This window comes from Trachemys scripta, chromosome 1 (genome assembly GCF_013100865.1).
Source record: "Trachemys scripta elegans isolate TJP31775 chromosome 1, CAS_Tse_1.0, whole genome shotgun sequence".
Classification (NCBI taxonomy): domain Eukaryota; kingdom Metazoa; phylum Chordata; order Testudines; family Emydidae; genus Trachemys; species Trachemys scripta.
Window position 1 is genome coordinate 134,382,131 of NC_048298.1, and position 26,416 is coordinate 134,408,546.

At 40.9% G+C, this 26,416-nt stretch overlaps 1 protein-coding gene across 1 annotated transcript in view; it reads left to right on the forward strand.

The window, feature by feature from the left end:
- The window catches only part of LOC117873414 (oxidized low-density lipoprotein receptor 1-like), a 46,051-nt gene extending 22,738 nt beyond the window's left edge, over nucleotides 1–23,313 (forward strand). Inside the window, exons 2-6 of the mRNA XM_034762810.1 lie at nucleotides 9,634–9,729; nucleotides 11,405–11,497; nucleotides 14,686–14,874; nucleotides 17,591–17,745; nucleotides 23,203–23,313. Coding sequence (XP_034618701.1) covers nucleotides 9,634–9,729; nucleotides 11,405–11,497; nucleotides 14,686–14,874; nucleotides 17,591–17,745; nucleotides 23,203–23,313 — 644 coding nt within the window. The remainder of the gene's footprint in view (nucleotides 1–9,633; nucleotides 9,730–11,404; nucleotides 11,498–14,685; nucleotides 14,875–17,590; nucleotides 17,746–23,202) is intronic.
- The last annotated feature ends 3,103 nt before the right edge of the window (nucleotides 23,314–26,416 follow it).

Here is a 26,416-nt window from a genome sequence, read left to right on the forward strand (position 1 = left end):
TGCCCTCCGCTGGACTCTTTCCAATTTTTCCATATACTTCTTGTAGTGTGGGGCCCAAAATTGGACACAGTACTCCAGATGAAGCGTCACCAATGCTGAATAAAGGGGAACGATCACGTCCCTCAATCTGCTGGCAATGCTCCTACTTATAAAGCCCAAAATGCCGTTAGCCTTCTTGGCAACAAAGGCACACTGTTGTATCAAATCCAGCTTCTCATCCACTGTAACCCCTAGGTCCTTTTCTGCAGAACTGCTGCCTAGCCACTCGGTCCCTAGTCTGTAGCAGTGCATGGGATTCTTCCACCCTAAGTGCAGGACTCTGCACTTCTCCTTGTTGAACCTCATCAGATTTCTTTTGGCCCAATCCTCCAATTTGTCTAGGTCCCTCTGGACCTTATCCCTATCCTCTAGTGTATCTACCTCTCCCCCAGCTTAGTGTCATCCGCAAACCTATGATTATCTTGTTATACTTAGTATATAATGATTAAAAGCACACACAGCTAAAAATGCAGAACCATATGCTACAGTATCAACACTAAATAATGGATAGCAAATATATACACTATACCATATAAACAAAAAACACAAGAGCTACAGTTGTATATAAACTGATAATTTAGTGAATACTTTCCTGATTTAGACAAAGCAGGTAAACAATGTATAGTAATTATCAAAGTCCCAACAAGTGATGTTATTTGTCCAAGTGTCTTGAGGTCCATGATTTGGAGTGTGGAATAGAATACGAGGTGTAGTGATTACTCGATAATTGCCTGGTCTGTTTATTCCCTCTAAAGCATCTGGCACTAGCCACTGTCAGAAAACAGGATGCTGGCCTACTTGGACCATTATTCTGATCCAGTGTGGCCATTCTTATGAGCTTTCTTCTGCATAAAAATCCTTAGCGGGAGGGAGATGGAGAGAGAAATAAATAGTCTGACTCACCTGTTAGAGAATCAGTGCGAGTTGAGAAACAATGATTCACGCTGCGATATTCTGGCTGAAATCACACAGGAAGTTCTCATGTTAAAAATGTACTGCCCCTGCACAAAGCACTCTGAGCAAATGATCTTCCATTTTCATGGGTTAAGGAGATGATAATGAGGCCTAAAGGATTATTTTCAAAGTCTGATGTTTAGGACAGTCAAATACATGAATCACTATTTTAAGCATCTGTGTCTCAGAAGCAAAACAGACAAAGATGCAAAAATTCTTAGTTTTCAGCTAAAAATATTTGGGGTTTGGGTGTTAGATTTTCTGATAAAATACCAAAAAATTTCAAGGAAAACAGGAATTTTCAACAACATTATTTCATTGACTACCGAATTTTCTGTCAGAAAAAAGTTTCTTTGGAAAAATTTCAACCACCCTAAATTGTCAAGATTTAGAGTCAACAGCCCATTGACATGAATGTATCACTTAACTTAACACCTCTCAGAGCTATTGAAGGTGGTCTGCTAGCTCACAAATATAACATTGAACTGGGTACATTCGGTTCACAGTTTCAAGGTAATCTGAACAACCCACAGGGCTAGAATATTTCTTTTAAATGATAGCTTTCATTCTGGAGCACAATTCATCAGTAAGGGGTAGGCAAGGTATGTATTCCAGAGCATATTTAAGCCACAGGACAATGGACTACACAGTCTTGTATATACATATTTGTGACAAGGGACACTCACCTCTTGGGAGTGTCTCCTGTCAGCCGGGTGTGGTGCTGAAATCCTTTTTTCTCCTGGTGCCCCCTCTAGGTTGTTGACCTCATTAGACAGATCTCCAGTGGCTCATCCCTCTGGCCAAGTCACACAGTCAGTATGAATGAATGAACGAACCCCTTCCAGGGTAAAAAAGGTCCAGCAAGGACTATAGGTGTGCCCTTATTAGTGTCTTCAGCTCTGTCGCTGGGCCCTTTAAGTCTAGCCCCTTTCTCAGGCTTTTAGTAAAGAGTCCAGCTAGACCTATCGGTCTGCTCTCACAAGGGTCTTCAGCCCCACTCTGGGACCTTTTATCTAGCCCCTTTCTTGGGCTTTGAAACTAGCTGTGTCCCCTTTCTGGGGCTTAGGCCACTCCAGCAGTGGTGGGGGGAGCCTGACCTCAGGGCTGAAATTCTCAGATCCTCCTCACTGCATGCAAGTACCACCAGAATCCCCCTTCTGGCTGTCTCTCAAGCTCCTGTGACCAGCAAAGTACACCCACCCTTGCTCCTCTGGTCCCAGCCAGGAACTGACCTGATCAGCTCCTGTAGCTTCTTTTTTCGGATTGGCTACTTCTATGCAACCTCTCTAGATAGGCCTGGAAAACCCACCTCCACAGCTCCTTTCCTGGGACAGGGTTCAGTAGGACATCAGGACCTCTAAAGGGGGCCAGGTACAACCAAGCACACTGAGATAGTGTGAGTTTGTTGTAATTGAGATGCTATTACTTTTTGTATATATTTTTCATGGAATTGTACACATTTTTCAGCATTCCTACTCAATAAGACTGAGGCTATTAGATTAATGAGATTAGATTAGCTATATAGAAACCCAGAACCTTATGTGGGGTTGTTATAACTGCATAGGGAAGAAAGTAGTGCACATAACTATCTCTATTGACTCTTGTTTGAAAAGTCCACTCATATTCCAGTTCAGTCACTGCCAACGTTCTGAAAGTATTAGCAAGGACATTTTGAGAGGAAAATAGGGATTTATCTTTAAAGACAATACAATATTGCAGAGTAAGAAACCAAGAAAGCTTTTCAGTGGATAAATGCAAAGACCCTGATCTTTCCATGAGATGTGTGCATCTTGCTCTCAAAATAAATTTGGACCCTCCTCTCCTTGTGTTACCAATAGAGCTGACTGGAAAATGGAATTTCCTTCCTATGGGACATTCTGTTGTGTTGATGTTTGCTTTTTCCTGAATTGGGACAAAATTTCAAAATATCAAGTTTTTACAAAATGAAAAATTCTGAGATACTTTGTTTTGGAAATGCTGAAATGAAAAATGTTGAGATTTTCAATCAAAATGATATATTTTGTCATCTCAAAATGAATTTTGGAAATAGAATGTCAATTAGATATAAAATGTTATGTTTAGAGCTAAAATTTCATCTTAAAATGGTATGTAATTCAAAATGACAAATACAAAATGTTGTTTCAGAAAACTGAAAAAAATGTTGAAATAAACATTTTCCCATGGATCACTTCACTTTTGATAAAGCTACATTTTTGACTGAACATATATGACCAGAATTAGTTACCAGATTGATAGATATAAATGAGATTATAATTTTTCCCCTCAAAGAACCATCCTTTCCCAAAATGACATACACATGTCTCTTCAGCGACCACCAAATAATCTCTCATTCTAACCCTCTCCCCATTTTTAGAGTTGTTTGGGTATATATCTGGGTTCCTGATTTAATTTCAATGTTACACACAGTCAGCATTTCCCAGAATCTTCTTATTGACCCAAATTTAGCTTGTCTTTTTCTTGGGACTGTTTCCACTTTTGTCTCTAGTATTGCAGTGTCTAGTCAAAAATAAATAAACACATTTCTAGGGCTGTAGAAGCAGAAACTGATAGAGTCAATGTCTCTCATGATGTTGGTGATGATGCAGTTCTAGTTTCATGCATGCACATGCTGCTCATGCTAATACTACCTGTGTCCAATGGTTTCATAACCTCTCCTCTTTCTGGTGATGATATGGTGTGACATACTATACCTTGAGGGAGCATCTTGTAACCTCCAAATTCCTCATTTTTATATAATCGTGATCTTACATATAAAGCATGCCTTGTAGGATATCGGGGAAAGGTTATGATCTGCTGAAAGTTGTTTCTCTAACTATATGTGTATGGCATGAATGCATATGACGTTATGAGAATTGTGTTGTGTGGTGGTCACTCAAACATGCTGTACATTGGGGGAATCAGCCAGACATTAGCTCCCCAGACACAACAGTAAGGAAATTAGCCAACACCCGGGTGGGGTGTCAATCAACCCATCACCAAACAGTGTCCAGCAAGGGAGCTACGATGCAATGACTCACCTGCATGAGGCCCCACCAGGGGAATTTCTCAATCTTGCCTGGAGACTCAGAAATGCCCCCAGACATGCCTGAACTTGTGTTTTCCAAGCACATTGAGGGAGGGTATAAAACAGACACAGTGGCCATATGCTTGGCCTTTCTCCTGCCCCTACCTATGCTGCAAGCAACTAAGACACTGAGAAGAAGACTGAAGACTCCAACAGAGGAGACTGGCACAGATTTAAGGGACAAATCTGTATATTTAGAACTGCAATATCCAGTGGGGTGAAAAAAAACTGCTTAAGTCTAGTTGCTGCCCAGCCTAATAGGGTTGAGAGTTTAGACTGCGTGCTTATATTTTATTTCTTTTGGTAACTAACTCTGACTTTTTGCCCATCACTTAATATCACTTAAAATCTACCTTTTATAGTCAATAAATTTGTTTAACTGTTTATCTTTATCAGTGAGTTTGTATGAAGTGTATGGCAAATCTGCTCAGGTTTTGCATAGGCTAGAGTATCTCCACTTTCCATTGATGAAGTGGTAAACCAATTAATAAATCTGCATTTCTCATCTTGAGCAGTGCAAGACAGTCTATTCCTGACGTATAGTACTGTGAACTGGGGTTTTTTGGCTCTGGTGCCTTTCTCTGTGTGATTCATGAGTGGTTCTGGGAGCATTCATGCAATCTAGCTGTGTGTGGGGCTCCACATGTGTTTGTGCTGAGTGATAACAGCATCTGGAGGGGTTTGCTGCTGGTCACTAGCAAGGCATTGTGAGAGACAGCTCAAGTTGGAGAGAGGTAAGGGTGCACAGTGGTCCCACAGTCCCAGGCTGCGCCCCGGGGATCCCATCACAACTTGTTGCACTGATGGTGATGTAAAATGAGTAAAATAAAGGAAATTTCCAAGTGCAAAGAAGTAGAGAGATCCCCCAGTATCCCTCTGGTCTAGGCCATAGGACAGGAGGCTCCCCTTTGGAAAATTGGTTGGCAAAGAGTTCACCCTGGAGGTAATACAGGGAAGGTAAGACTAGGCTTTTAAAAGTGCTTGGACACAGGCTGAGCATTTGTTTCTTAGTCACAGTTGCTTCATGCAGTAATTCATGTATGTAAATGTCCAAACCAAGCTCTATAGTTAATGCCTGAGTCCCAGTCATCCATAAAGATGAAAGACCCTTTTGTCTGAGCGCATTGTGTAGGTGCAACATCCGTCGAAGTAGCAGAGCGAGAACTTCCTGTGCAGTTTCAGTCAGAACATCACAGAGCAAATAATTTTCCTCTCTCATTCATGCTGACCCTCTTATAGCAGGATAAACAGTTTCTGCCTCTCTCTGACTCCTCAGAGGATTTGATACAGGAGTGGATGGGTACACCTCCTTAAATTCTATTCCCAGACTCCTGCTCACTGACCAGAGGACACCTCCACAGGTATCATGTCTAAGTATTTGTGGGATCTTTCATTGTTAGGGATTGTAACTGCTGTAAGATTTTCCTCTTCTCTCTAAATTAGGAAGTGAGTGTTAATGGGTGACATTTTCAAAAGTACCTAAGAACCAGATTGAAATCAATGAGATTTAGGAGCCTAAATGTGCCTAAAAATCTGGCCTTAAGTGACTTCGGAGCATAATTCATGTTGAAAATCAATGGGACTGGGCCTAGGAAGAGACATAGGCAGATACTGGGAGGGGGGAAGCAGTCTCAGGGGAATAGTTAGTGTTTGGGGGAATCCATGCTACTGTTCCTTTAAGGGCCCACGCGCAGGAGCCTTGTAGTGTAGTGTGGGGCAAAGCTCCCCTCCCTCCCAGCCAACCAGGATGAATCCTGTGAAGGATGGCCACATATATGCTCCTTCCTCCCTCATAAAAGGGAAACTCTAGCAGGAGGAGGACTGCTGCTTGTTGACCTCTCCAAGCCAATAGGTGAAAGGACAGAGTAAAAAGGGGCCAGCTGGTGAGAAGCTGAATGAAGACTGCTGCTGACCCATATCAGAACTTGTCTGAATGAGTACCCAGTTCTAAATGAGGGGCTGAGTTCAAGGGGCTAAAGAAGAGGTTTTGTATAGTGTGCGAAAGGTTAATAAAGAGACCCCACTAAGGAGTACCTGTTTGAAGTACTCAAGTCTCAGAAAATGATTGCAGGCACTAAGGGAGATCGGACAGCAGCATTCCTGGAGATCCGAACACAGCCACAAGAGGACTTGCTTGAGGGTGGTGCACCATTGCAGGCACTTACACTCCTGAGTCAGTTGGGCACTTTTGAAAATCCTACCCATTATCTTTATTTAAAAGGATTTTAGACATCTAACTTGTGTATTGTTCTTTTCCCCCTTCTGGTAAAGTTTAGTCTAAGCAGCAAAACATGTGTGTTTGGGATGTATGATGTTGGTCAATCCATGTATCTTATGTTTCTGCATTTGTAACTGAATGCTCTTTTTACCATATTCACCAAATCTACAAGATTGCCAAAAAGGAGGGTACCAAGTTTATGGCAGAGATCTCAGTATTAACAAAGCATCTGGTCCTGTCTGAAGAAACAAGGTAGCAACCTAGAAATTATATAAACCATAAAAATAAGGCTGACGGTAAACAACTGTATAGTGAATCCAGAGCTAGATGGACAGTCAGGTGTTAACTGGGAATGAATGACAACCCTCATTTATATAACATCTGATGAAATGTTTTGGAAGAAAGCGTAAGAAAAATGTTAATAAAATCTCTAGATGATACTGTATTGGAAGGCATTTGGAACCATAGAGAAGTCTGAGAAATGATACCTAAGGATTTAGGGGGATGAGAAATATGGGCAGGACCCAAAAAAGTGAAATTGAGTCAAATAAACTGGTCTCTATGCAACACACTCACCACTGAGATCACCTGATATGTTTATGTTAATAAGCCTAGATATGGATGCATTGACACGCAGTTGAGAGCACTTTCAGTGGAATGTCTTGAATTCTAATTTTGTCTCCTAGTTTTTCTGCTATTCCTTGAGATTTTCTGGCCTTTGAGGAGTGATGCTAGGCTTTATTTATTTATTTATTTGTTTATTTATTTTCATTCTTGCATTTTTTAATGAGAGTGTTATCCAGGAATGGGGTTGGGATGATATGTTTTCAGCTTTCCTCCATATCACAGCATTATGATAGTTTGAATTAATTAGGGCCCTTAGGCAAAAAATTTCAAAAGTGCCTATGGGACTTAGTCCCATTGATTTTTTTTTTCCAATAGACCATAGGTTCCTATGTCATGAAAGTACTTCAAAAATGGTACCTCCTATTCAGAAAAGCACTTAAGCCTGTGAACTGCAGGACTAAACCCCACTGAGCTTCAGGTGTAAAATATAGAAACCATTGTTTTAGTTACTAAAGTCAGTGGATATGACTCAGACTGTGCACAGGAAACTTTCTTGAGAGAGACAATGTCCTTTTTCCACACTAATCTTTCAGAACAAGACTACACTTAAGGTTGTTCAGAGTATGGTAGCTCAATTTTGTATTACATACTCTGCATCATTTTAAAAAAATAAGTATAGCCTTAATTTACAATCTCTTAATGTTCTAATGTTTGTTTTTGTAAAACTTCCAACTTCTAATTTATAGTTTGCCATCTTTGTTTAGTTATTTTGCTTCAGTTACTGATATACATTGACAATCAGTTTGGTTTTTGTCCCATAACTTATAAATAGAGGTCAGATATTTAAAAAGATGTATGTGATTTTTCTTCATTGCAATACTCTCCTTGGTTTCAGTCATACAGTCTACTGTAACATGAAATAGGTCTCAATATTTGTTTGTTCTGCCAGTGTATATATGGAGTCCACTTCCTATTTCACTGCACCAGTTTGATGCTGGTGAAATTCCATAAATGTCACCGGAGTTACACTAGAATGAACCTGGTATAACTCAGGCCCATTGATCTGTAATCTCTAGGGCTATCAAGCGATAAAAAAATTAATTGTGCGATTAATCACACTGTTAAACAAAATAGAATACAATTGATTTAAATATTTTTGGATGTTTTCCACATTTTAAAATATATTGATTTCAATTACAACCACAGAATATAAAGTGTGCAGTGCTCACTTTATATTTATTTTCTATTACAAATATTTGCACTGTAAAAAGTACAAGAAATAGTATTTTTCAATTCACCTAATAAAAGTACTGTAGTGCAATCTCCTTATCATGAAAGTTGAACTTACAAATGTAGAATTATGTAGAAAAAAACCCTGCAAGTCTAATTAGTCCTAATTATTTTTCAACCAGTAACTCAGACAAACAAGTTTGTTGACATTTTCAGGAAATAATGCTGCCCCCTTCTTGTTTATAATGTCACCTGAAAGTGAGAACAGGTGTTCACATGGCACTGTTATAGTTGGTGTCACAAGATATGAATCTTTAGCACATCTGGCACGTAAATATGTCCCTTCATGGTTCAACCACCATTCCAGAGGATATGCGTCCATATTGATGATGGGTTCTGCTCAATAATGATCCAAAGCAGTGCGGACTGATGCATGTTCATTTTCATCACCATAGTCTGATGCCACCAGCAGAAGGTTGATTTTCTTTTTTGGTGGTTCGTGTCCTGTAGTTTTCTCATCGGAATGTTACTCTTTGAAGACTTCTGAAAGCATGCTCCACATCTTGTACCTCTCAGATTTTGGAAGGCACTTCAGATTCTTAAACCTTGAGTTGAGTGCTGTAGCTATCTTTAGAAATTTCACATTGGTACATTCTTTGCCTTTTGTCAAATCTGCAGTGAAAGTGTTCTTAAAACAAAGAACATGTGCTGGGTCATCATCCGAGACTGCTATAACATGAAATATATGGCAGAATGCAGGTAAATCAGCAGGAGACATACACTTCTCTTCCAAGGAGTTCAGTCACAAATTTAATTAATGCATTATTTTGTAACGAGAGTCATCAGCATGGAATAGTGTCCTCTGGAATGGTGGCCAAAGCATGAAGGGGCATACGAATGTTTAACATATCGGCCATATAAATACCTTTGCAGTGCTGGCTACAAAAGTGCCATACAAATACCTGTTCTCAATTTCAGGTGACAATGTAAATAAAAAGCGGGCAGCATTATCTCCTGTAAATGTAAACAAGCTTGTTTGTTTTGGCTGAAGAAGAAGTATGTCTGAGTGGACTTGTAGGATCTACATTTTACATTGTTTTGTTTTTTAGTGTAGTTATGTAAAAAAAATCTACATTTGTAAGTTGCACTTTCACAATAAAGAGACTGCACTACAGTACTTGTATGAGATGAATTGAAAAATAATATTTCTTTTGATTATCATTTTTACAGTGCAAATATTTGTAATCAAAATAATAATATAAAGTGAGCACTGTACACTTTGTATTCTGTGTTGTAATTGAAATCAATATATTTGAAAATGTAGAAAAACATGCAAAAATATTTAATAATCTTCAATTGGTATTCTATTATTTAATAGTGCAATTAAACTGTGATTAATCACAATTAATTTTTAAAATCCTGATTAATTTTTTTGAGTTAATCATGTGAGTTATCTGTGATTAATCAACAGCCCTAGTATTCTCATCAGTCACTTCCAGCCACTAAATTAGTTTAAACATTATATCTTATATTCCACCAGAAATGAGTGAGCAGGAAGTGACCTACACAGAACTGAAATTTCACACTTCTGCTCAACAGCAAAGGAGACAAACAGTGGAGAAGACCAAAAGCAAAGGTATTATACATAACAAGCTGCTAACACTGTGCATATTGCTATTTTACAATCCAGAGTCATACCTCTTCCTCATACCTCTTCCTCCAATAACTTTCCTTGATATTATATGTCAGAATTCAGAAATTTTAATTTATTGTACTCTGGTGTTTCTGCCAATGGCAAGTTACTGAGACCTGATCACTGCCTTGAATGCCAAATGCATGAAATAATCATGCACGGTCAGGGAAGGTCACAGACCTGGAAGCTAATAGGAGTCTTCTCCAGTCACTCTCATTGGCTGCTGGGCTGAGCAATCATCCAATCAGCTATCACTGGCCTGGATTAACTTGTTTTACCTTTTTTTCTCTATAAATCCCCTTGTGTAACAAGGCAGAAGTCAACCACCAACTGTCTGGGGTTAGGATGAAGCTTCCTGTATAGGCAGGTTATTCTATAATTGTCCATTATAGGAGGTGGGCTGTGACATTTTGGGGATCACCCAGACCAGAAAGGGGTTAGTCTCATCCTTCCGTATATATTTGGCTGCCTTAATGCTATGCTGCTATGGCTCAGAGTCCTGACACCAGTAGCCAGCCTACAAACATGAAGGTCTCCCCCTGGCTTCCACCAGCCTAGTTACTCCTTGCAGGCTGACCTCACCAGCCGTTCTGGTACCAAATTTCCCCAAATTCATCTACCCTGAGTTCTTAACTCCCAGGCACTTAGACTTTTCCCTTCTTGTTCATCACCCCTGAAGGAATGAAACCTGCCTCCATTTATCAGTTCACTTTGGCACATACACTCTACCCAGTTTTCACAACAGAGACCTGCCTGGGGGAAAATGAACAAAAGGTTTATTTAACAGAAAAATCAGACTCAAAGACAAAAATAGAAAGGGAGGCAAAACCATACAAGTTACACAGAAAATTAAAAAAAAGACACAGCTTCAGGTTTTACACTTCTACATTAAACAAATTCCACTTTGTAATGCAAGTCACCCTAGTGCCTTTGTGCAGTTTCCCAGCATGCGCCCTGTCAGAGAGGGGATCCAGCCTTTCCTGAACAGTATCTCACCTAAATGCCGGCCCTCATTTTCTAGATAAAAGCTTTGGTTTCAAGCCCCCCTTTTAAGACTTTTTTCTTTTTATTTTCTCCTGGCATGTGGATTTAGGGTGGGGAAATTCTAGCCAGGTTGCCTTAATGTTTTCCCATTAATTCTAATGGCCCATCATGTTTCTTTTTCCAGGTTGAACAAAGCCAGGTGCATGGAGCTAGTCTCTTCTGGTTGTGGAGGCAGCCCCTCCCTGCCAGGCTGACCACCTCCCTGTTGTGTGGCAGAGCTGAATGTTGCAGCACAGATTAGGAGCACAGTTTTATATTCTACACAAATACATAAATTCATAATCACAGGCTGCATACACGTCTCATAATGACCATCAAGTTCAGAACATTACAAGCTTTCAATAAAAGACCTTACTTGACATATTTGTATACACAGTAACATTGTATCCAACCAGTTGATTGAATTGCTTATTATTTGTGGTTGAGACCCCCTGTTCTCTCTCCTCTTGCGGTGTCTGGATCCTGATTCTCACAGGGACATTAAACTTTCTTCTGGATCAGTCTGGTAATGTCCACTCTCAGAGACAAGACACTGTTTTCACTGCCTGGCTTGGCCCTGTCTCCTTTCTTTCAGACACTCCATCTCCTCGGTGGCAGCTCATTGCACTGACTCTTGGGATCTTCTGCCTGGTGCTGCTGGTAACGCTCGGGATCCTGGGTGCTGAGGGTGAGTACATCCAACGAAGGCACTAAGGCTACAATCCTGCAATGAGCTCAAAGAGTCTCCAGGATCCCCCTACACAGAGCCCTGTGCAGGATCAGGGCTTCAGAAGTGATCTGAACCATTGCAACCCTGTACAGGAATCATTCAAAGTGGAAGCCTGAGCACTAATTTAGCACAGTTAAGGTTTTGATTGCATTTCCACTTAAAGCGGGATTAAATCCCCTAGCTTCACTCTTACATGATTAATTTAAGTCTCCAAATATGGGTCAATATCTCTTTAAGAGGCTATTTAATGTTCTTTGCATTTTCAATGAAATATCTATGAAATTCTTTAAAAATCTAGATAATTCCCTTTAAATTTGCCCATGTTTTCCTGTCACTACTTTGTCATTTACTCAGCTTCACTATAACTCAGATATAGGCAAGATAGTTAAACTCTAAAATGTAAAAATGTATGTAGCAACATCAATATAATCTGTTTCTTGAATATAAAATGTGTTTTGTGTAAATGGTGTTTCACACAGGTGGGGTTAGACATAGAACAGGAACATGGTTTAAATGGGGCTGTCTGTGTATGATTCACATGAAATGGAGGTCATTCTTATTGCTTCCATCCCCAACACACACCTCTGATCTCGCCCACCCAGATCCCAGCACATATGCCCATAAGCCCCACCTTCCCACTCACACCCCTTCCCTCCCCAGCATCCCCAGTCACCCATTGTTCCTTTGGTAAACAGCAGAGCAGCTGCACAGGGAAATAAGTGGGGTGAGAGGCTGAGGAGAGAGGGCATGTGGGTGAATGGACACATGAGTAGGCGGGGGGTGTCAGAATCACATGTGGAGAGTCTTGGCCACAAATGGTAGTTGAGCTGGGTAGGGCCTGGAAGGCACTAGTGGGATGGACCAGTTCTCTTTTCTGCTGAACCCCTGTGGTTTGTGAAAGGGGAGTCTCTGCTCTGATGAACAACAAATGGTCTTTGGGTCTAAGTCACATTCTGAAGAACTCTTGTCAGAACAGAGATCCTCTGACAAACCACAGATGAGAAACTTCCCAGAGTGGAGAGCTTCTCCCTTTTCCTCTCCTGCTCCAGGCCAATGTCTCCACTGTGCTCCTCTGACACTTCGTTCCATAGTTCTTACAATTCCATTTCCCTCACATATTTCCCTCTGCCCACCATCCAATCTTTGCTCCCCTAGAGCCTCACTCCCAGCCACCACTCCTATGTCACAGCATATTGTTCCATGCTCCTCCACAGCCCTGCTCTTCAACTTGTCTCCTCCATTTACATCCCCAATCTTCAACATATCTCCTCCATCAGTCACAGAAACAGAGCTCTACAGTCACCCCACAGGTGTCCCTTCTAAGACAAAGACAAGGCTCATTTATGGTGGTGTCACTGCAAGTTACTCACTGGTCTATTCGTACAAAATGAATTTTGGTTTCCAGATTTGTTAGTTTTGCAGTTTTCACCACAATAAATGTATGCAGGGAGAGTTCAGCCAAAACTGCCAAACCTACAGTTAGAGTCCTGTCTCACCAGCGACAGGGAAATACTGTTTGATAGTTATTGCTCATGCTTCATTGTTGCATGGTGTGATTTGCAAGAAGCTTCATACTGAGTGAGAATCTTGTGAAGGTATATTGGGCGCCCAGAGGATCAGGATAGCTCTCTCTTTATCAAAATGCAGCTTTCCCCCTGCTTCTGTTTTAGAGGAAACCTCGATCCACTATTCTCCTAACTACTTCTTCAAAAACACATGGTAGTTCTGGAAACACTCCCCTACCCCTCAACTGAATCATCCTTCCTGCTGATTGGGAGGGGGAGACTGAGATCCAACCACATTTTGATATTTCCTGGGGGTACCCAGGGTTGTGAGACACTTAGCTACCACCTTTCAGAGTAGCAGCCGTGTTAGTCTGTATCTGCAAAAAGAACAGGAGTACTTGTGGCACCTTAGAGACTAACAAATTTATTTGAGCATAAGCTTTCATGGGCTTTCTTCGGATGCAACCACCTGTCCTTGGTGGGAGGAAGCCTTGTATTTGCCTATCATAGGTCAGCTCCCAACTCCACCAGCTGTGGGCAACACAAACACTCCCCTCTAGGCTTCACTCTTCAGGTTAGCAGTAGGTACCCTCAAACCCTCAAAGTGTCTCTTTGGAGTGTCTAGCCCCTGGTCCACTGGACACTAAGTATTCACTGATTTGTTGTTTCCAAAGAAGCAGTGCACCCCAGCTCACCAGTTTCTCCTCAGATCACCTCTCTGCTTAGCATGCAGAACTTAGATATGTGTGTAGTGAAATCAAATAAAAGTATTTAACAAAGCACAAAGATTCAAGTTGTAGCAAGTAGAAATACTGGAAACAAATGGTTACATATAAAATAACAATCATAACACACTTTCAAATACCTAGACTTTATTGACATGCTAGTCTCAAGACTTGTAGAATATTGCTCACCCAAAATCCTTGTAGCCAGGCTGGCAGTGACCCTCCTTTCATGAGACAAGCACACTGCCAAATTGCCTCCTGAGCGAAGGATTCAGTGCATCCCCTTGCCCACCAAGATTTAGCAGAACAATCTTTTGGTTTTATTCATGAACCGGACACCCCACTGCTGTTTGTCTTCCTGTAGATTTTCTCTTGTAGATTTCACAGTCTCTCAATATGTAAATAGGCATCCATTGTGAGGTTTGCAATACACAAATGACCAGACAGGGAGATAGGTGTCTATTACTTCCTCCCTGAAAGGAACATTTCTAAGGTATGTTGCCTCCTGGTGAGCTGCCGTAACTCCAAGACCTTAACAACATAATTATCAATGTAGCTACATAATGTCTTAAATATCATCTATACATATATTTTGCAATGATCATGATGACCAGTGGGCTACTGGCTCTTCGTAGAGACCTCACATGTCACCCTTTGATTAATAGTTATGCAGATGTCTAACCCAGGGAATCCCTATAAAAGTGTATTCAACCCTGTGCCCTCTGCTGGTTGGCAACAAGTGGTCCCTGGGCCACACCCATAGCTTCACAGCTGTCTTGTACCAGCCCTGGCTCTATGCAACATTTAAAGGAATTTTTAAAATTGTGCCTCTATATTGTAAACCATAGTTTAGTTTTGAAAGACACTTTTTGGTGTAGTACTATTGTGAATTTAACTGTTTTCATTTCCCATCAAGCAAACAGATGGCAGGAAAAGTTCACCCAGCAGCAGGAAATTCTGGAAAATCTCACTCACCAGCAGGAAATTCTGGAAAACCTCACCCAGAAGCTACAAGAAATTCAGGAGAAAACCTCTCAGGAAAAGGAAGATCTCCAGGCCAAGAATGCAGAGCTTTCTAAGTCTTTGCAGTTCTTACAGTCAAAAGGTACCAGTCTATGGCCTTCTGATGGCAACTACTGTGTGTTCCTTGTATGTGACTTCAGACTGAAATAAACTGTGAGCAGAATCCCCTACACTGATTATACACCTGGAGCCAGACCCTGAGTCATAAGAATATAAGAATGGCCATAATGGATCAGATCAATGGTCCATCTAGCCCAGTAATTTGTCTTCTGACAGTTGCCAATGTTAGGTGCTTCTGAGGGAATGAACAAAAGAGGGCAATTATTGAGTGCTCCATCCCCTGTTGTTCACTCCCAGCTTCTGGCTGTCAGAGGGTAGGATGGAATTGCATCCCTGACAAACTTGATTAATAGCAATTGATGGACCTACCTAGATGGATTTATATAGTGGCATTATGATATTTACTGTCTTATTAAATATCCCTTTCCTAATGGTTCCTAACATTCTGTTATCTTTTGTGATTGCCACTGTACATTGAGCAGATGTTTTCAGAGAACTATCCACAGTGACTCCAAGATCTCTTTTTTGAGTGATTACAGCTAAATTAGAGCCTATCATTTTCTATAAAAAGCAACAGAGGGTCCTGTGGCACCTTTAAGACTAACAGAAGTATTGGAGCATAAGCTTTCGTGGGTGAATGCCCACTTCATCAGACGCAAGTAATAGATTTTCTATGTATAATTGGGATTATGTTTTCCAATATGCATTACTTTGCATTTATAAATGCTGAATTTCATCTGCTATTTTGTTGCTCAGTCACACAGTTTTGTGAGATCTCTTTGTAACTCCTCACAGTCTGTTTGGACTGAGTAATTTTGTATTGTGTGTAAATTTTGCCACCTCACTGTTAATCACTTTTTCCAGATCATTTATGAATATGTTGACAAGCACTGGTCCCAGTACAGACCCCTGGGGGACATCATCTTTACCTCTCTCCATTCTTAAAATTGGCTATTTATTCCTATCCTTTGTTTCTTGTCTTGTAACCAGTTATTTACCCATGAGAGGACATTCCCTCTTATCCCATGACTGCTTACTTTGCTTAAGAGCCTTTGGTGAAGGATTTTGTCAAGGCTTTCTGAAAGTACAAGTACACTATACCCACTGGATCACCCTTGTCCAGGTGTTTGTTGACCTCCTCAAAGAATTCTAGTAGATTGGTGAGGCATGATTTGCCTTTACAAAAGCCATGTTGATTCTTCCCCAACTAATTGTATTCATCTATGTGTCTGATAAAGTCCACTGAAATCTTTTCAATTATTTCAATACTCTTTGAGTCAGGTCCCAGATGAATATGCTTTCTAAACAAAGAGCTATATAGCCATTCATTTTGATGTTTTTTACACCTCATTTAATTAGTTTAATTACAGTAGAACCCTTTTATCCTTGTCCATATTAGCAACTGTCTATCCAAGTGTTCCTTTTGCCCTGTTCTGCAAAGATACAGCCTAACAACTCACAAACCACTTAAAATACATTACAAGTGAAGACAGGGAATAGGTGCAATTTTTTTTTAAATATTTCAAAACGTGTTGAATACATTATGCGATGACTATTATAAATCCACCTCTGAACAGAGGATTCAATGCAATGTAGAAAAACAACAAGGAGTCTGGTGGCACCTTAAAGACTAACAGATTTATTTGGGCATAAGCTTTCGTGAGTAAAAACCTCACTTCTTCGGATGCAATGTAGAAGCAATTGGCATGGTAATTGAGGCTTATATTCAGATGGGCTGAGCACCCAAATGAACATTGAAATGAATGGGAGTGTGTGTGCTCAGCACTTCCATAAACCAGGCCCTAGTTCTGTGCTATCTGTTGCCAAATGAACAAGGAAACTGAGGGGCATAAGTGGAATTAATACCCCAGCTGTTCATGTCCAGAGACCACAATTTAAATACTGGATTTATAGTCATAAGGAAAATGAGTTTGGTGCAAATAGTTTTATGTTCACTGTTATAGCCATGATAGGGTGTGTGTTATTAGGGAACTGGTGCCCAATCCAGTGCTCATTGAAGGCAGTGGGACTACACAGTTTACCAATTTGTGTATTTCAGTGTTTCTTTAAGCAATCTCCTAATATGCATATTGTGGAACACTTTTGGTCCTTTGTATGGAAATTGCTTTATGAATGTCAGTCACAATAATTGGTAATAGCCCACAATATCATCTACCCACAGTGTTTCATTTTCAGGCGCTATGACATGACATGGGGTTTTCAATGAGATTTGGCAAAATAAACTGAATAGAATTCCCTTGCCCTGTACCATGTGCTTGGATGTAAACAGAATCCTCTTAGAGGGCAGCACACAACCACTCAGGGCTCTCTGTTACCTGCATGACATTTTATGCCACTAGATACTTTCTATTGATTCAGTTACCTTGTACTTGCTGTGCCGGACATATTTGCATGGATTCTAGTAGAGATTTAAACTAGGAATTGACAAAGATCTGAGCCATGCAACACGGACTGTCATCCTCTTTCCTCCTTCACATTTACAGTACCACAAAACAAAACAAGTTAAAAAAAAAAGGTCTTTATGGTTGAAAGGGAAATGAGCTCATCAGCAGCAAAATGACTCTGCACACTGTGCAATCAGACAGTGGAGTGTCAGCAGCCAGGTTTAGGTTAGGTTTAGGTTTTGGAATGATTTGTTAGTCAGAAGATGCCAATCTTCAATTTCATTACATACAGGAACACAGAAATCTGACCAATCTATTTGTTTTCTTTTGAAGGAAACAAATGCAGAATCTGTTCAAAGGACGAATGGATGCAAAATGGAGAGGACTGTTACTACTTCTCTACTAAAATAAAAACTTGGTTTGAAAGTAAAGAGTATTGCTCTTCCCTGGGCTCCAGACTGCTGAAGATAGACAGCAAGGAGGAGCTGGTAGAGTCTATTTTACTTTTTATATAACCTCTTATATATCCCAAATTACACATGCAGGTTTGTCAGGATACTAGTTATAGTTTACTTGGGTATAGTACACAAATGTTTATGGGGAAAAAACTACCAGAATGATTTGAAACAATTCTGGTTTAAACCATGCAGAGGCTCATGATAGAGGTTACCAGAAGATCAGACTAACTGATGAGTGTTAAATTATTGGGAAGAGGTAACTGTCCATATTGTAAGTGGGTATGCACCACAGTTAGGAGATGATCAAAAGGTAAAAGAGGAGTTTTTCCTTATTGAAAACATACCACCTAATGAGGAGATAATTGTCAGAGCAGGTCTAAATGCACATGTTGGAACTGCAAAGGCTGTATATGAAACAGTCCACGGGCGGCACGGCATTGCAACCAGAAACTCTGAAGGGGAAACAAATACTGGGATGAGATGTAGTGATTGCAGACACACACTTTCAAAAGAGGGAAAGCCACCTCATAACTTATGCCAGTGGAGGACACAAGTCCTAAATTGATTTCTTTTTATCAAGAAGTGATAGATAAATAATCAAGTGTAAGATAAAACCCGGTGAATGCATTGTGAACCAGCACAGACTTCCTCTTATAGACTTTAGAATGCAGAGACCTCGGAAATATCTTTAAGCAAGAAGTAATATGTAGTCTTCCTGACTATATAGAAGAATGGCTGGAGGATAACTGGTACAAAGTAAAGTTAATGTTGCTGAAACAGTACATGAAGTCCTAGAATCATAGAATCATAGAATATCAGAGTTGGAAGGGACCTCAAGAGGTCATCTAGTCCAACCCCCTGCTCAAAGCAGGACCAATTCCCAGCTAAATCATCCCAGCCAGGGCTTTGTCAAGCCGGGCCTTAAAAACCTCCAAGGAAGGAGACTCCACCACCTCCCTAGGTAACGCATTCCAGTGTTTCACCACCCTCCTAGTGAAATAGTTTTTCCTGATATCCAACCTGGACCTCCCCGACCGCAACTTGAGACCATTGCTCCTTGTTCTGTTATCTGCCACCACTGAGAACAGCCGAGCTCCATCCTCTTTGGAACCCCCCTTCAGGTAGTTGAAGGCTGCTATCAAATCCCCCCTCATTCTTCTCTTCTGGAGACTAAACAATCCCAGTTCTCTCAGCCTCTCCTCATAAGTCATGTGCTCCAGACCCCTAATCATTTTTGTTGCCCTCCGCTGGACTCTTTCCAATTTTTCCACATCCTTCTTGTAGTGTGGGGCCCAAAACTGGACACAGTATTCCAGATGAGGCCTCACCAATGTCGAATAAAGGGGAACGATCACGTTCCTCGATCTGCTGGCAGGAGTGGCAGTCCTAGGAGTGACGAAACTAGTGCCAAAAGGGTAAAAGGGGAAATGTGGATGTGGAATCCTCAATTTAAAGAATCAGTTGAGAAGGAAAAGGTAACCCTTAAAAAATGGCAGGCCAGTGGGTTGAGCATTGATAAGATGGTGTGTATGGAGTCAAAAAAAAAAGAAGGCTAAAAGAAGCGTTGTGACAGCTAAAAATGTGGCCAGTGAGGAGGATGTGAGGGAGAAAAGACCATCTACAAACTCACTAAGACAATAGAGAAAAGATGAGGAATGTTAATGAGTTTGCTTATATTCCAAATAAATAGGCAATCCATCAATATAGTCTGGAGTGATTATTTTGAGACAGTGATGAATGAGGAGAACTCAAGGGAGGAATTAAGAAAATGAAAGCTGATAGATTTCAGAGTAGCAGGAGGAAGAGTTTGTTGATGCACTTAGGGAAGTAAAAAAGGAGAGAAAGGACCTGGGCCATATGAAGTACATATGGATATGTTGAAGACATTGGGAAAGGAAAGTGTAAAGTATTTTACAAGTCTGTTTAATGATATTCTTAAGAAAGAGAAAATGCTGAATGCATGGTGTTAAAGCTTTCTGGTTCCCATTTTTAAATGTACAGGAAATATTACACTATGTGCTAATTATCACCTAATTAAACTGACTTTATATGCTATGAAACTATGGGAGGAATTATTGAAAATGGTCTGCATGGAAGAGTTGAAATTTGAAAAGGTGACTATTGATTTATGGAGTATAATTGATGCCATATTTCCTCTACAAAACCTCATGGAGAAGTACAGAGGAAAAAAGACAGCATCTGGGTATTGTCTTTGTGGACTTGGAGAAGGCATATGACTGTGTTCCAAGAGAATTAGTTTGGTGAAGTTTGTGATAAAGAGGTCTGCCAGAAGGCTATGGCTGTCTTATCTAGGCGTGAGTACCATAGCCCAAACTAAATGGGGCTACAGCAAAGAATTTCCAGGATACATTGGCCTTTACCAGTGTGTAACAGTGAACAGTGACAACACAGTTTTGAGCGGGTGGGATTTAGAGTGAATGCTGGTAAGACTGAGGCTTTGATAACTGAGGGAGGAGGACCACTAGAAAGGATATCACAGGCAGAGAGTTCAGAAGAGTGAAAGAATTTAAATACCTGGGATCAATGTTTGCTGACATTGGTGCTATCCTGAGTGATGCCCAGCATCATATCAAAGCTGCTTGTTACAAATGATGGTTGCTGACCCCAGTTCTCTGTGGCAAAAAGATGCCAATAAAGTTAGAAGGTAGAGTGTATATAAGTGTAATTAACCCATTCTAATGTACAAAACAGATACCTGACCAACCACAAGAAAGGAAATCAGTATGCTCTCCACCACAGAATTGAACATGTTAGATGATCAAATAGTTGCACACTCCATGATAGGAGACAAAATAAGGTTGTGAGGACGTAATGTGAGTTGCCCCAATTGAAGACAAGTTGAGAGAGGCAAGGCTCTGTTGATATGGACATATCCAGCAGAGACCTGAGAGTTATATTGGTAGGATGGCTTTTGCAATGATTGTGAATGGAAGACAACCAAGGGAGAGACAAAAGACTCAGTACCTGGACCAGATATCAGCGGACCTTAGAGAAACCAATTTGCACAACAAATCAAGCATACAATCATGAGTTTTGGAAGAAGGCTATAAAAGTCACTGACTCCAAATAAGGGAAGTGGCAAGAAATAATAATAATTAATAATAAATTATTATTATTATTCTCCTTCCAATCCTCAGGAATATTAAAATACACTCCTAACTTTAACATTACATTAATATCATGAATCTACAAGAAGTCCTGACCAGAATGGGGAGAAAAGGCAAACACATGACATCACACACAAAAAAATGAGGAATCCTTGTGGCACCTTAGAAACTAACAAATTTATTTGGGCCTAAGCTTTCGTGAGCTAGAACCCACTTCATCAGATGCATGAAGTGAAAAATACAGGAGCAGGTATAAATACATGAAAGGCATAGGCGTGCACAGCCAATTTCATTAGGGTGTGCTCCCAGGGAGCCCCACCCTGCCCTGCCCTAGCCCCACCCCCATCCTGCCCCCATCCGCTCCCTTCTACTTCCCGCCCCCGACTGCCCCCCTCAGAACTCCCAACCCCCCCTGCTCCTTGTCCCCTGACTACCACCTCCTGGGACCCCTGCCCTTAACTGCCCCCCAGAACCCCTTCCCCTATCTAAGCCTCCCTGCTCCTTGTCCCCTGACTGCCCCCCTAGGACCCTTCTCCTCTCTCCCCCTCAGTGCAGCTCCTGCCAGGGTCCAGGCTTCTCCCCTCTGCCCCACCAGTGCAGCTCCTGCCAGGGTCTGGGCTTCTCCTCCCCCCACACGTGGCTCCAGCCCCGTCTGGGGCTTCTCTTCCCCCACCCCCGCATGGCTCCTGCCGGTATCTGGAGCTTCTCCCACTGCACCCAGCCCTAGCCTAGCTGGGCTCCCTTGGGTCACCTGATGTCTGCTGTGGCCGGAGTGGAGCCTGGCTGGCAGGGAGCAGCCATTCACGTGGACGCCATGGCCACCAGCCCAAGAGGTGCGGGGTGGCCCTAGGTGAGCAGGGGCTGCCTGTGCTGCTGCTGATAACCCCACACTCCCGCCCACACCTAACCCTAAGGCTTTTTTTTTTTTTTTTGTGAGATTCACTTGGCCCCTGCCGGAGCAGGGAGGGAGGAAGCAGTTGATTTGAGCCTGCCCGGCAAACAGCTGAGGAGGGGAGGGGAGAGGAGCAGCCTTCCCAGCCGGAGCTCAGGGCATTAGGGTGTGCTGGGGCGCACCCGGCACACCCCGTGCACACACTTATGATGAAAGGATGGGGGTTGCTTTACCAAATTTGAGGTCAGTCTAACGAGATAAATCAATTAACAGTACGATACCAAGGAAGGAAAAATAACTTTTGAAGTGATAAGAGAGTGGCCCATTACAGACAGTTGACAAGAAGGTATGAGTAACAGTAGGGAGAAATTAGTATTGGGGAAATTAAGTTTAGGTTTTCTAATGACGCAACTACTCCCAGTCTTTATTCAGGCCTAATCTGATGGTATACAGTTTGCAACTCTGAAACATGACATTACCACATTCATCGGGTTTGGCTAAATCCTCAGTAAGACCTGGAATGTAAACCTAATGTTTTCTGTTGTTTACCCTTGCATCACTGCTGTGACAAACAAACAGAACAAACAAACAATAAACAACCAGTTTGCCTGATCCTGGAAACATTTTGCCAGATCTTAAAGTGGCTAATACAGTTGTGCGAACTGTGTGACATTCCTGAGATATCTATCCAGGAACTAAACTGCAAGTGGCAATCACAGAGAGAAAGAAGATGTCTCTCCTTATCTTTACTAGTCATTCCTTTCTCCCTGTCTGAGAGTTTTTCTTGTTTTCTCTTGGGAAGAAATAGGATTGGACTTCAACTACAGCAAAATAAAAAGCTACCACCTATAATTACCCCTCTTGTTCCAAGTGCTTTTAATATCATCTAAAGAACAAGCAAGCAAGGGATTTTACCTTGGAAAAATCTCTTTAAGCCAAAAAAATGCAAATTTTTCAAATAAATTTTACATATCTTCTAAGTTTCAAATGTTTTCACTCATTTTGTTTTGGCTTTTTTAATTAATGTGTTTTAGCAAAAGGTTACAAAGTATTTATGATGGTCATTTATATTGAATGTAAGCCTGCCATAACTCCACGCAGACCCTGTACCACAATTATTTTCTTTTTACTGTTGTGCGACAGTAAAATGTGCATAACAGAGCTGTTTAGACAACAAGATTTTGATCTCTTGGGACATTCAGATATTTCAATATTTGTTTTTATCCCTATCTGGTTCTTGTTCTGTGCATAACAGAGCCCCAGTCCTGAATGGGTCCTCTAGTTGTGCACATGTTGCAAATAAATAGTAATAATAATGAGACAACTAGTCTCCGTAGATGCCTCAGCACAAGATTTACATTCCCTTCCCTCACAGCCGTACAGCTATGGAAAGGACTGAGAAGGAGGATGAAACATGGATTGTTTTTATCTTTTCCTTTTCTTTCTTTTGCGTTTTTTTTCCTCCAGGTCTCCCTAAAAAAACTGAATTATTCCTCTTACTGGATTGGATTATCCCGTAATGGAGCAGATGGGCCCTGGCTATGGGAGGACAGCACAGCTCTCTCCATTGATGTGTAAGCCACAGTGTGAACCTGTTCAGTTCCCTGTACCTTTATATAAAGCTGGCATGAAACAAATGGGAGAAAGAGGTTCCAATGGACTGAACTCAGTAATGTAACTATGTGGGTTAGGATCTTAATCTTCTTGCTTCCAAGTCAGTGCCATAGGCAGCAAAGGACAGTAGGGTGGGGTGGAGTTGAGTCTTTTGTAATATAACCTGAAATCCAGAAAAAAACAGATTTCTTAGTCTGTATTTTTCAAAGGAGTTACATTTCCAAATCCCATGAATTTCAGTAGTGTATGGGCACCTAACTTCCTTAGAAAATCCTAATCTTAGTAAACAGACACATGGAAAACCTACTTAGATAGACTTCTGCTACTTCATTCTAGTTTCTGTATTTCTGTATTTCTTCATTCTTTATTAGTAAAAGGTATTTGCATGAAACAGAATCTCTTTCTTCAGAGCCCATCTCCTCCTGATACTTATTTTGACTTTTCATGAATAAATGTGAGTTTCGTGACCTGCCATGCTCACCCCCACTTCTCTACATCTGAAAATCAGTGCACAATTAGCCATCAATTAGGAGTAGACCTGAATGATGTTTTTTCCTGAAGAAAATTTCAGTTTTTCACAGCTAATTAGATGAGTAACAATTTGGGGGTGTGGCTTTCATTCTTTGAATGAAAGATAGAAGTTTTTGGCAGAAAGCAGTTGAGTTTTGCAAACAAACAAACAAAAATGTTTAAACAAAAACCATTGAAAAACAACTTTGATGGGAAAAAAAATTCAACCGGCCTTATTCAGTTCTCTAGTGAGTAGTGAGGTGCCCTGGTAGAGCTCTTTGGGATCCTAGAACAGGAATAGAAAATGGTGCAGCAGGTCAAGTTTCAGGTGCACTGGTAGCTCCGCACACTATGGGGCAGATGCTCAGCTCATGCAAATTGTCATCATTTCATTGACTTCAGTGGAAATATGACAATTTACACAAACTAAAGCTCTGCCCCCCCCCACATGATTCTCACCAGATGTCGTATTCCCCACTTTCATAACCACCAATGAATATAATTTTTTAACAACTCTCCTGCCCACCAGAATGACCCACTGTTAATAGCTACTTATGATTTTGCCATGTCATTGGTATGACTGACATTAATGTGTGCCTTTCCATCCCAGCTCTTTAGTACAGAAAAATTACCGTGAAGAATGTGCAGCTTTCTCTCTTTCTGAAATACGCTCCAGTGTTTGTACAACCACCCGTAGGTGTGCCTGTGAGAAGGAGGTAGTTGAGTTGAAGTCCCTTGCACTGTTATGAGGAAAAACATAGAAACTCTGAGATTCATATCTGGAAACATCCCAGACGGAAAGAGAAACTCGGAAAGAATTGCTGCTTCTTGGCTTTGCTGAGCTGTCTGTTGCTATTTTTATACAGTACTGCAGTTATCAAATTCTTTGCTGTATAACTATATATAATGTCAAATGTTTGTAACAGTCTTTTCCTCACTTATAATTGCAAAAATGGAGGTACTGAATTTTCTACCCTTTTTCACATGTCTGCTGTCAACCACATTTGGGCAATTTTTGTCATTGAGTACATGTGTGTTTGGATGTATGGAGGTTCGCTGGAAGGGACATGGAAAGGGGTAGGAGCTTCACATCTCTGCCAGCCAATTAGATAATTTGTTTACTCCTATTACTCTCTGTCTTCCCATTAGTCAATGTCAGATATTATTGCGTTGCAGTTCTGAGACCCAACTGTGTGTTGCTAATTTGAGAAAGGCTGCACAAGGTGACTGTGAGCTCAGTGTTGACCAGTTTATTTTTTCCTGTAAAATTTTCTAAGCTCTGTATGGGCAGAGATTGTGTTTTGAAAATACAAGCTATGCAGACCACCTGAGTCTAGCGTAAGATCACTGGTTGATGTCTGCATCTACTCTGGAAAAGGGAGATTAGGTATAAATAGGGAATCTTTGTTAAAAGTATGTGTTTCAAGTTCTGACCATTCTAGCTGGTGGCAGCCCTTCTCAAATTAGCAACTTGAGTATGAGAAATTCCTGTGTGATTTCAGCCAGAACACTGTTAAGTGAATATTTATTTCCCTGTTCAAAACCTATGTATATGTTTGGTTATGATTCACTCAAAGATTGGGGATTGTTTTTTCTTGTACCCAAGCCACTTCATTGCACTCCAGGTTCCAGAGAGGTAAAGTGACTTGGCTGTAGTGAGCAGATCCAGAGTTGAGCCAGGAAGTGCACTCAGGTCTCCATTTGGTTACATTTGCCTCCCTAGTAAGGCAAGTCGGGAATGAACACAGAGACCATGGGCTAGACTCTGATCTTGTTTATATCACTATGAATAGGGAGTGAATGTATTAACTTCAATGAAGTTACACTGGGTTTACACCAGTTTATACCAGTGTAAAATACAGAAGAATCTCGCCCCATGTTTTAAGAAGTGCAGAGACACTAGCTGATCAATAGTTTCTTAAACAACCTTGTTTAATAAATTCAATATTTAACTGACCTCAAACAAGTTAAATTTAACACCTTAGGCCTTGCGTAAAGCTACAAAGAGAGAAGTTCCTGTGAGTGCGGGTGCAGCGCACTTCAAACTACCAGAGTGAGAATTTCCGGTGCGGTTTCAGATGGAGCATTGCAGAGTGAATAATTCTTCCCCTCTCAGCTCCTGTTGTCCATCTCCTTACAAGGCAGTGACAGGGTGACACTGGACTCTCTCTCTCTCCATCCCCAAGGGATTTTCAAGAAGGACAAAAACATTTCTGACACTTAAAGGTCTAGTTCCTGCCCTCCAGTCTCCTATCAAAAAGCTACAAATGTATGAGTTCCATATTTTTCTGGGGCTTTAATTGGTAGGGTACATAGTTGTTACAAGAGGTATAGGTGATTGCTTCTGTATAATTCAAAAAATGAGTGAAGTTAGTTATTCTGAAATAGACTTATTTCTGCATCCTGTACAATAGTTTTCTTCTGATTAAAATTTGAGAGAGACACTATGAAATACAGTATTATTTTATCATTATTATTTTTAAGGGACTAAGAAAGGATTTATAATCTTAGGCAAACCAACATTAGAAGTTTACATTTCTATATTTTTTTTCATCTC